At 41.3% G+C, this 12,531-nt stretch overlaps 1 protein-coding gene across 5 annotated transcripts in view; it reads left to right on the forward strand.

Annotated features, from left to right (window-relative positions):
* ASPH (aspartate beta-hydroxylase) overlaps positions 1-12,531 on the forward strand; it is a 224,800-nt gene that overhangs the window by 146,379 nt on the left and 65,890 nt on the right. For all 5 annotated transcript variants that reach the window (XM_045560957.1, XM_045560959.1, XM_045560960.1 and 2 more), the window contains 2 exons: positions 2,951-3,101; positions 7,918-8,054. In XM_045560957.1, the coding sequence (XP_045416913.1) occupies positions 2,951-3,101; positions 7,918-8,054 (288 nt within the window). The remainder of the gene's footprint in view (positions 1-2,950; positions 3,102-7,917; positions 8,055-12,531) is intronic.

Raw genomic sequence — 12,531 nt, forward strand, 5'->3', positions numbered from 1 at the left:
TGCCCAAATCTAGCTAATGTAAGTGTTCTGGGCACATTTAAAGTAGACTAGGCTAAGCTGTGATGTTCAGTAGGTTGGGTCTGTTAAATGCATTTTAAACTTGTAATATTTTCAACTTATGATCAGTTTATTAGGAAGTAACTCCACCATAAGTTGAGGATCATCTGTAGGTGGTCTCAAAAGGACTCTTGGCTCTAGGACTCTATGTTTCTGTGAAGTTATTTTTATCGACATTCATGTTTTGGGGAGTTAACTCACCATAACCAAACTCACAAGAAGCTGATGCCTAAACAGAAAAGCCTATAGACAATGCAAGGCCATCCTGGCATCATGATCAATATGGGTCATTGACACTGGACTTTCTTTCCTGATAGATTAGTCTATTCTGGAGACCATTTACAGACTTGAAAAGGTACTTGAATGGTCTGAAGCATATTTCCATCAAAGAAGAGTGAATTGCCCTTTTCTAATCTAGAGATTGTTGTCCTACTAATTTTCCTTTCTCATGAATCTGTCCACTTCTATTGGCACTGCTTCAATTCTAGCCTTCATCACCTTGAGAAATTTGTCCTAATCACTATGCCTTATTTCATTGATGTGTTATTTTCTGAAGAAATTCCCACAAATGTCTTATTTTATCACTTTGTGCTGATTCTTGTTAGTTTTTCTTATTGGGAGAGGGGAAGGAGGGATCACTTTCTTACCGTGTCCTCACATTGTGGAGTGATGCTTTGTTTTAGTTCTGCAGACATCTCTATGATGACTATAGTGCACACTTTAAGAGGTAAACATGTTAAATAGATAAACATGTTTAAATATTCTGAGAAAGAACTTATATATGCTACTTTTAGCATCGAACTGGTATCATTTTTCCTCAAATGGCAATCTTCAAATTGTAGTCCGCTAGATCTGATGAGAGATGGATGATCATTTTCCACATTCTCCTCTCTCTTCCTACCTCCAGTATTTCACTCCCTGTTCTCAGTTTCCAGCTAAGAATCTGGGTTCTTACTTCATAAGAAAATAGAAGTATCAGAGAATTCCCACATGGCCCCACTGCTGTGCTAACAGCCTGCCTACACCTGTGCCATATGCCCTGCTAGCACCGATGGACTGGTCTGGTGCCCATTCCCCTCTCACCTGTTGAAGGACGTCATTCTAATGTGTGTGTCCCCTTCTGCATCATCAGATTTCCCCTCTCTGCTGGGTCTTTTGCATCTATTGGAAACATGCTGTACCATTTCCCATCCTCATAGAACTCTCTCGTGTCTCCACATTCCCCTCCCCTCTATGTGCCAGCCCCTTTCTCAGCCCCCTTTACGATGAAAGTCCTTGAGAGAGTTGTCTCCACCTCCTTCCCGCCCCTGTTCTCGTGAACCTGCGGTACTCCAGTGCAGGCCCCCACAAGTCCGTGGAAATGCTCCTTCAGGGCTTCCGAGGCTCAGTCCGGTGGGATCCAGCCTCAGTGCTCATCTCGCCAAACCTGACAGCCCGTTTTAACACACCCGAGCTCTGCCTTTTGTTCACTTGGCCTCCAGAGCACCACATTTTTGTTGTTATTTTTGTCTCATCTCACTCATTCTCTGTCCTTTTTGCTGGCCTTTCCTTGTGGTCCTGACCTCGAATGACCTAGAAACATTAGCCTTCCCTAGAGGTTTATTTCTCAGACCTCTCGTTTTATCTGTCCATGCTCACAGTTGCTTCTAGCTTCCAAGCTTTACAAACCATCTCTCCTTGATGGTCCCCAGGTGTTTGCCTCTGACCTCTCAGCTGAACTCTAGGCTCACACATGCACCTGCCTGGTCAGTGTCTCCCTTTGGGGTTTAATATATCAAAACTGAACTGATTCCACACTCCTCCAAACCCACTTCTGCCCTGTCTTCTCATTCCCAGGGGATTGCAGTTTATCTCATAATCACTCAAGCCAAAAACGCTGATGTCATTCCTGGAGCTACTCTCTCTCCCTTTCTCTCATACCCTGCATTCAGACCATCTGCAAATCTGTTGGCTCTGACCTTCAAAATGTGTCTATAATCCAGTCACTTCTTACCACCTTCATTACACTACCTTGGTCCAAGCCACATCGTCCCACGTCTGGATTTCTGCAGGAGCGTCAGCCTGGGCTCTCTGCTGCTCCCCCAAACCCTCAGTCTGTTCCCCATACTGCTGCCGCTAGGATCCCTTCAACACGTGTGTCAGAGCATGTCTTTCCATCTCACTGCATGTGGTAGGACTGGCCATAGTGAGTCAGGCCCCATCCGTCCTCCCCTGCGTCCCCTCCGCTGCACTGGCCTCTCCTCTGAGCCCTGGCGCTCGCTGCTTTCTCTGCCTGAAACACTCTTCCCCCAGACATGCTCCCAGCTTGCTCCCTCCCTTTTCTCAGGCCCTGATCTTTCTGATTAAACTAGCAGCTTCCTTACCTCCCCGCCCAGCACTCACTCCTAAGCCTGCTTTGTTTTTATCCATAGCACTTATGGCCATTAGACACATGATAACTTTATTTGTGTATCATCTTCTTTTCCTTTCCAAAATGAAAGCAAAAAATGTCTGTTTTGTTCAATATGTCTGCCACATTTGTAGAACAGTGCCTCGCTCCCAGGAAATAGTTGTTGAGTGGATGGATGAATGAATGAACACATGAATAAATTAATGAAAGAGCAGGAACTTGGACTCTAGTCCTACCTATATAATTCTACTAACAGGATATATTACTCTTGCTTTTATGATATTTCTTATCTGTAGTTTAGTAGCAAAATTTTCTTCATATTATTAAGACTGTGTTATTTTGCTTTCTTTTGGTTTTTTTTAAATCCGTTAATAAAAAGAAAAGGTTAAGCTGTCTTAAATTTCTTTTAAAGCATGTCAAAAAGTTAACTTTTTATGACTATTTTGCTTAATTATGAATATAGCAAGTCATAGCATATTTATCCAGTCTGGGGGCTTCCTCTAGTGCGAAGATGATTTGGCTGAGAAGAGAAGGAGCAACGAGCTGCTGCGCAGGGCCATCGAGACCTACCAAGAGGTGGCCAGCCTGCCCGACGTCCCCACGGACCTGCTGAAGCTGACTTTGAAGCGGCGCTCAGACAGACAGCAGTTTCTAGGTAAGATGCGGTAAGAGTTAATTCAGTGGGAAATGGCCTGCTTTTATCTTGAACCTGTAGGCCCTGTAGACTCTTAGAAGAATTAAGTTACATGAGAGGAAACCTGAGTTCTATAAATAATTTCAAGTAATTTATCTGACTGTGGTTTAAAATGACCATCTCTAAAACTGAAATCGCAATGCGAATCTTATTACAGGCATACCTTGGAGACATTGCAGGTTTGGTTCCAGAACACTGTGATGAAGCAAATATCACAATAAAGCAAGTCACGTGAACTTTTTGGTCTCCCAGAGCATATAAAATTTATGTTTACATTCAACTGTATTCTGTTAAATGTGCAATAGCATTATAATGAAAAAATAAACAATCTACATACCTTAATTGAAAAATACTTTACTGCAAAAAATGCTGACAATCGTCTGAGCCTTCAGTGAGTCAGTCTATTTGCTGGTGGAGGGTCTTGGCTTGAAGTTGGCAGCTGCCGGCTGGTCAGGGTGGTGGTTGCTGAAGGCTGGGGAGGCTGTGGCAATTTCTTAAAGTGAGACAGCAATAAAGTTTGCCTTACAGATGGACTGTTCTTTTCACAAAAGATTGCTCTGTAGTGTGTGATGCTGTTTTTACCCACAGTAGAACTTCTCAGAATTGAAATCAATCCTCTCAAACCCTGCCACTATTATAGCAACTAAGTTTATGTAACATTCCAAATCCTTTGTTGTCATTTCAACAGTGTTCATAGCATCTTCACCAGGAGTAGATTCCATCTCAAGAAACCACTTACTTTGCTCATCCATAAAAAGCAACTCCTCTTCCAGTCAAGTCTGATCATGAGGTTATAGCAATTCAGTTATATCTTCAGGCTAAATGCCTAGTTCTAGTTCTCTTGCTGTTTCTACTACATCTGCAGTTACTTCCTCCCCTGATGTCTTGAACCACCCAATGTCATCCATGAAGGTTGGAATCAACTTCTTCTAAACTCCTGTTAATATGGATATATTGATCTACTCCCATGATTTATGAATATTCTTAATGGCATCTAGAATGGTGAATTCTTTGCAGAAGGTTTTTAATTTACTTTTCCCAGAACCATCAGAGGAATCACAATCTCTGGCAGCCATAACTTTACAAAATGTATTTCTTAACTATTTGATCCATGGGCTGCAGAATGGATGTTGTATTAGTAGGGATGAAAATAACATTCATCTTTGTCAACCTCCCTCAGAGCTCTTGGGTGACCAGGTGCATTGCCAATGAGCAATAGTATTTAGAAAGGAATCTTTTTTTCTGAGCAGTCGCTCTCAACAGTGGGCTTAAAATATTCAATTAACCATGCTATGAAGCGATATGCCAGGCTTTGTTGTTCCATTTCTAGAGCACAGGCAGGGTAGATTTAACATAATTATTAAGGGTCTTAGTAATTTTTGAATGGTAAATGAGCATTGGCTTCAACCTAAAATTACCAGCTACATTAGCCCCTAACAAGTGAGTCAGCCTGTCCTTTGAAGCTTTAAAGCCAAGCACTGACTTCTCTCTAGCTATGAAAGTCCCAGGTGGCATCTTCTTCCAAAAGAAGGCTGTTTTGTCTGCATTGAAAATCTGTCATTTAGCACAGCCACCTTCACCAATGATCTTACCTAGATCTTCTATATAACTTGCTACAGCTTCTCCATCAGCACTTGCTGCTTCACCTTGCACTTAAGCCTCATAAACCAACCTATGCTAGCTTCCAACTTTTCTTTTGCAGCTTCCTCACCTCTCTCAGCCTTCATATAATTAATGAGGGTTAGGATCTTGCTCTGAATTAGGCTTTGGCTTAAGGGAATGTCGTGGCTGGTTTGTTCTTCCATTCAGACCACTAAAACTTTCTCCATATCAGCAATAAGGCTGTTTTGCTTTCTTATTATTTGTGTGTTCACTGGAGTAGGACTTTTCATTTCCTTCAAGAACTTTTTCTTTGCATTCACATCTTGCCTAAATGTTCAGCACAAGAGACCTAGCTTTTGTCCTGTCTAGGATTTCAATATGCTTTCCTTACTAAGCTTAATTATTTCTAGCTTTTAACTTAAAGTGAGAGACATGTGATTCTTCCTTTCAGTGAACACTTAGAGGCCCTTGTTAGGATTAATTGGTCTAATTTCAATATTGTGTCTCAGAGAATAGGGAGGCCCGAGGAGAGGGAGAGAGACAGGGGCATGGTTGGTCGATGGAGCAGTCAGAACACACACAAAATTTATCCATTAAATTTGTCATCTTATATGGGTGTGGCTTGTGGTGTTCAAAAATATTTAAATTGCAACATCAAAGACCACAGATCACCTATGAAAGACATAATAATAATGAAAAAGTTTGAAATATTGCAAGAATTACCAAAATGTGACACAGAGACACAAAGTGAGCACACGCTGTTGGAAAAATGGTGCCAACAGACTTGCTCATCACCGGGTTGCCATAAACCTTCAATTTGTGAGAAACATAATATCTGCAAAGTGCAATAAAGCAAAATGTAATAAAACGAGGTATGCCCATAATTACAAAGATGCAGAAAGTATTTTTATGCCTTCCCCTTCTCCTTCTCTTCCCATTTTAAAGGTGAGGTGAATAAAATGCTGAAAGCTTGAATAATTTGCCTAAGGAACCATAGCTAATAAATTAATAGATCCGGAATCAGAAATTCCTCCAGTGATGCTAATTCTTTTCTCTCTTAACTAAAACAAACTCATTCATGGAGATTAAAATTTTACATGGAAAATTTTTTAGAGAAGAATGTTAGGAGTTCCAGGAACTCTAAAAATTTTATTTGTAAAATTCAACCCTATACCTAGGAAAATGCTAAGAAGACATTTTAATCATAACGTAGATTTGCAAGTGCCTGGAAAAGAGTGGCATACAGCATCCTTTAGGCTGACCGGGCCCCCAGTGCTGAAGACGGGTGAGACTAGCAGTGAGCCAATGTCATTTAACTGGGCTGTGATTCTCTCCCCGCAACATCTCATGGGTAAACCGGGAGGGAAGGAGCTAAGCCAGGAGTCACCGCCTCACTGCTGAGGTGGGTGCTTGGCTGGCTGGATAGTTGCATGGACAGATTATCAATGTCATTTGAGACCCAAGTGACCCTTTGATCAGTCTTCTAAGGAGTAGAATAAAGGGGAGTTGCAACACCTTTGCAGAAGACCAAAATGTGTGGTAGGAGTAGAGCCCAATTGATGATTAAAAACGAGACGTGATCAGTTAGACTTACATTCGTAGGCAGCCGTCCAGGGGAGGGAAGACGTGCGGCACAAATACGGGTTGGAAAGGCAGGGCCGGGACTCGGGAGGCGATGGAGGCACTCGCCATGGGCGCAAAGTCAGTCTTAGTGAGTTTTCCTTTGCCTTCGCCTCCGATGTGGCTCTGCGTCGCGCTGTTTACTGATTCTGTCTTTCAGCTGTTAATATGTTGTTCATCGTGGATTTTCATATTAATTTCTATTTTTAAAAGGATGCATTAAACTATTCTGCAAATCAAAATTATGGACTTTTTTGGCGTCTTCTTACATTTTACACCGAGTGTCTCCTTGCCTCACCCCATTCTCAGCCCTGGGCATAAGACCCCTGTGAAGCAATCTAACCCTCTAGCACAACCGTCCTTCAGTATTTGAATATGGTCCTTTCCTCTGCATGAGAATGAGGCAGGTTCACCTGAGAGGGCTCTGAGGCAATTGCAGGCAGATTTTAGTGAAAATGGCAAGATGGTGAAATCTGCTCCCGGTAGAACAGATTCCAGAACACAGAGTGGAAGGGGCAGGAGGGAATTTCATCTGCGCCTTTGTTATGGATAATAGGAAGAGTTTAGAAGCAGGTAGGGGGAAGGAAGGGTATAGAAAAGAGACTTATTTATTAGTGAGGGAATTGAGCAAACTCACCCGGAGTTGTGATTGGAATAGATTGAGCAGTAACGGGGTGTGGGCCACACGCTGAGCTGGTGAAGCTTTATGCCAGGTCGCTGGTTAGTGGCGAATGTGACTGCACTAGCTTATTGACACTACGGCCACACTCCTGCCTAAGGTTCAGTTTGTGGGCAACAAAGCCCTTTAGGTAACTTTTTTTTTAATGTATGCTAGTCATGTACACATTTTCTTTTATACCGTTGATTCATTCCAGCTGTGGCAAGAAATAATGATACCTGACCCCAGAAATTTTAAATTTCCATACAGAACTTTAAAATGAATTGAAGCTGGGTTTTTCTGATTCTACAGGAAGTCAGGTAGTGCATAGTATGCTGTCATCCACCAGAGGGTCCCATAATACTGGAGGATGTATCCTGTGCGGTGTTATTACCTAGAAAGGAGTGCATTTTTAATTGGAGACGGTGTCAGCGGTTAAGTCCCGTGTGCCTCAGTGCCCTTTCAGGGTTCACACAGGGTGCTAGACCCTGAAATCTATTTGACCTTTTATTGCTTACCCTCTATTTATAATCTTTAATAAACCAAAAATATCTCGGCAAAACACTTTTTAACAAGGAATTGGTAACTAAAACTTTCTTAAGAGGGAATTTAACCTAAAAAGGTAAATGTTGATGAATTTAGAAAATGAAAATGTCTTTAAAAATGTTTATAGTCAATATTATGTTCAATATCTACTTATGGTAGTTATTGATACCACTGCAACTACATCACGAAATCTTACTAGGTCATTAATAAGCCACTAATATATAAAGTCGGATTTAAGCTGGTTTTCGGGCTCTATCGCATAATCTGTCATGATTTGTGTTCTGAATACAAAGATGTACATAATCTGTTTTTATTTCTGTTGGGCTTTTTTTTTCCTTCCCACCAACTCAGGTCATATGCGAGGTTCCCTGCTCACCCTGCAGAGATTAGTTCAACTATTTCCCAATGATACTTCCTTAAAGAATGACCTTGGAGTGGGATACCTCTTGATAGGAGATAATGACAATGCCAAGAAGGTTTATGAAGAGGTAAGCATCCATCTTCTATTAACGACATCAAATTATTTTGAACATTAAGTTCTAATGCTATTTGTAAATGACATTTAACATGCCCAGTCTCTCTGTTTTAAATTAAGATAAATAACATATATTTTGATAGTTGACATATGCTAAACTTCGTTTTAACGTAGCTTTTTTTTTCCTTGATCAGAAGATTTTAAATCTTAGTTAACACTTGGCACACCAAAACTTTCAATTTGTATTTGTGATATTTTTTAGGGTTTCATATTTATCTTTCCATAAACAGCCTTTTAAAAAGTGTTCTTTATGACAGGAAGAGGAACTCAAGTTCCTGAATATGTAAAAAACTATAATCTTTTTCTTTTTTCCACTAAAAGTATGGTCTGGAGAGAGACGACAGAACATGGGCCTTTCAAGCATAGGGAATAAATCACTAACTTTTCAGAAGGGCATTGACTTGTCAATCCTCTGGCAAGAATACCTTTCAAAGGGTTTCTACTTGGTAATGGATGTTTTAATAGGTAACCTCCAAGTCACAAGTAACTATAAAATCTAGAAAACTGTGACTTCTTTAGTCAATGAAGGAATTCATTTGATACGGGATGAATGGATACCCAGTCAACTTTGATGCTGGAGAAAGTTAATGCCTCTGTAAAAGAAGGATGAACACATTTAGTTGTTATTCTTTAATTTAGGCCTGTCGATCCATGGTTTTCAAGCTAGTGCACTCTGCATCAAAATGCTGCTACTCAGTGATGGCCAATATGATTCCTTCTATGGTATTTTTAAAATGCCGTCAAGTACAGCAATTTCGTATTCAGTCCAAGGGCTGGATCTGCTCTCAAAGTGGCACTTCCCTCTGTTTATTGCTGTTGACATGTAACTGAAAATGGTTGAATTTTGGAGCAGTTGTCTTCTTACCCTTCTCATAATTTTTATGTTTTCTGAGAGAGCGGAAATAAGACTTTTGCTTTTTATAACATCACTAATATCTACACAGTATGGTCTCAACCTACAATTTTGAAAATGTGTGCCATCAGCTAAAGACCTGTTTCAGGTCATAAAATAATTCCATGTGGGACAATGTATTTGCTAATGGCCAAAGCATAACATCCAGTGCCCTGCCTTGCAGCGTTTGGTTAAGGGAAGCATCATGTATCGCAACAGTTCAGGATCTTGTGAATGTAAGAATTCTAAAGCTACAGCAGACATAGCCCTGTATTCCCGCTGTCAGAGGCCACAGAACTGTAGAAAGGATGAATGAATTCATTCATTCCTTTTTGTAGAATTCTTTCCTATTTTCCTTCTCCCCCTCCATGCCTCCCCTTCTCCAGTCTGATATCCCTCTCTCCCTCCCTTCTTTCTATTAATATCGAAAAAACACTATCAAATGTTGACTGGGTACCAAAAACTGAAGTTAGGGCAGGCTCTGAAAGCACACTAGTTTCTCTAACCCACTATGGATTTGTCCTTCCTCACCTTTTAAAACCTCCCTTGAATATATCCCTCTCCTTTACCTGACACTAAATTTCAGATATGCGAAGCATTCTACTTCACCCTGAAAAATAAAATTTACCTGCTGTTATTTATACCTTTGAAGTCATAATGTCATCTGAGTAAGCCTAACAGGAGGCAGAAAGTCTAAAGTGTAGCCATAGTATGCAACTGAGTGGTTTCTTTTTAAAGAAGCATTAATAGATTGAAAATCTATGTGTGGGGTTTACCTTTTTTCCCCTCCCCTCACTTCTACATTAATGAGCTGTATCTAATGGATTCTCTTTCCTTAACCAAAGTTCATCCTGATATGTTTATGTCTCCATCAAAGATCACGTGTAGAAAACTAATACTGTAATTGTGTATTTTTCTTCATGTTGATTTTTATTTTGGGGTAAATTTATAAAAAATCACTGATAGTTTCCTGTCTGGGTTTTTGCTGCTTTTAGTTTCAAGAGGCTGGCTTTAAAATGGTTCCGCGTGGATGGCTACATCTGTCGCGTTTGCGAGCCCCTCCTGTGCAATGCCACCAGCTCCCCAGGCCACCAGGGTGGGAAGTCCTGCACTTTCCTGACTCTCTCCCCACCCGCTGTCACGTGTATGTCCATTCACTCAGTCAACACGCGTTTATAAAACCCATACACACAAGCTTAGGAAATGGCAGTTCATGAAACAAACACAGAATGTGCCCTCATGGAGTTGACAATCGAGTACCAGCTCACTAATTTCTATTCCTTTTCACTTTTGAATATCTTTGCAAGTGTTTTTTAACTCAAGCACTTGTGATCTCTTGCCTGAACGAGGGCAGGTTTGTCCTGCCCTGGCTGGCTCTCCTCTGACCTTCGTCAACACTGAAACACGAATCTGACCATCTCCCCAGCATTGATCCTTCTGTGGTTCCCATTGCTCACAGCTGTGATCTTCAAGCATGTTTAACTGAGAATCCTTCCAGACAAAATGGTCAGGCAAATACTGGGATACGTCTGTGTGTTTATGTATTATGTGTATATATGTACCAATGTATTATGCACATTATAAAGGGCACGTACCCCAAAATAAGTTTTAAGATGAAATATTTAAAATACTTTTGAAATTTTATTTAACTGCCAAAAAATTCTTTCACTCAACAATTAGTATTTTAGTAATATCAATATGTAATGATTATATGATTTTTTTTAATCCTAGCAATGTATCATGTAAAGAGTTTGTACTCAGAGTAGCAATGTCAGCTGCATCAGTTTGTACTGGGGGAAGGGGCATGTGTTATGTATATATAGAGAGAATCTGTGTAATGTCACTATTACATTGACGCTTGAACAATGTAGGGGTTAGGGGCACAGACCTCACGTGCAGTGGAAAATCCACATACAACTTTTGACTCCCAAAAAACTACTAATAACCCACTATTGATGGGAAGCCTTACCGATAAGATAAACAGTTGATTAACATGTATCTTGTATGCGATATGTATTCTCTACTGTATTCTTACAGTAAAGTGAGCTAGAGAAAAGAAAATATTAAGAAAATCATAAGAGAAAATATATTTATCATTCATTAAGTAGAAGTGGATCATCATAAAGGTCTTCATCTTCCTCACATAAAATAGACTATGGAAGAGGAGGAGGAAGAAAAGGAGGTATTGGTTTTGTTGTCTCAGGGGTGGTAGAGGCGGTAGAAAATCCTGTCTAAGTGGACCCGTGTAGTTCAATCCCTTGTTCAAGGGTCAACTGCAGCATCAGTCAGGGTTTCTTAGAAATGGTGTAACACCGCTTGTCATTTTCTAAGGGTTTGCAGATTACAACTAGATAATACAGCCTACACATCCGTTATGCACCCACATGGGAACTGCAATAAGCCCAGTACCTGAAGGTAAAGAATCAAGAGGGGAGGGCAGCTCTGGGTGCCTGAGCCCCCACCCTCCCTCCTGATAGCATCCGTGCTGAATGGGACGTGTGCCTGTCCCTCATGCAGATGATGGGAGAGCCTTGGAGCTTGTTTTATACTAAATGTTATATTTCAGACGCAGATATAAGGAGAAGTGTTTGTAATTTCTTTCTACCATGGGGTCATATTGCAGGTGATATTAAATAGGACTCTTTGTGATTTGACTTGACTTCTGCCCTCTTCTCCACTCTCTTCCACTGTCACCTTTTGTCTGTAATTTAACAACATCCCCTTTTTGTCTTCCTGGCCCACCACCCCCTTTTACTCACTTTCCACTGCGGCTTAGATGCCTTCTCCCTCACTGTCTCCATCCTCCCTTTCCCCGGTGAACTCCTATTCATCCCTAAATACCTTTTGGAACTTGCCACACCCGCACAACCCCTGGAGTGAGCCAGGTGCGCTCCTCCTTGCCCCCTGCACTGCCTCGTGCCTGTTTCTATGCCTGCACCCCCCATCTTCCCTGATCATCGCATACGGGAATGTGTGTTTCTCACTGGACTGAAAACCTCCTGAGAAGAGAGAATATATCTCATTCATGATTTTATGTCCAGCCCTAGAAGAGTTCTGTGTCTTCTAACATGTCTAGCAAGTGAATCAGTTTGCCAACTACTCGAGATGATGGCTGTGTGCCTGCAGTAGGCAGAAGTGTCATCTGCGTAGCTATAATAATTATAATAATCCCTTCATGGTTATGCTGGCAGAACATGATCTGCTTCAATTCCAGAGGTGTTTATTGCGCGCCTGCTGAGCATCTAGCACGGGATGGTGCTGTGGAAGATGCTGGGAAGCAGAGGCATTCAGAGATCTAGGTGAGGGAGGACGGCCCGGCACGCACCTGGCCACGCATTTAGTGCAGATGTCTCGGGGGACTGCTGCTTGCCAGGCATGGTGGATGAGCAGTGAGTGAGACAGACAGAATCCCTGTAGGGCTTACATCTTAGTGGGGGAAATAAAAAATATAATAGGTCAGATGGTGATGACCGCTGTGAAGGAAAATGAGTCAGGACAAAGCAGATGGAGAGTGACCGACTAGATGGGAAGGGTCTGT

The sequence above is a fragment of the Lemur catta genome, chromosome 9 (genome assembly GCF_020740605.2).
Source record: "Lemur catta isolate mLemCat1 chromosome 9, mLemCat1.pri, whole genome shotgun sequence".
Lineage (NCBI taxonomy): Eukaryota > Metazoa > Chordata > Mammalia > Primates > Lemuridae > Lemur > Lemur catta.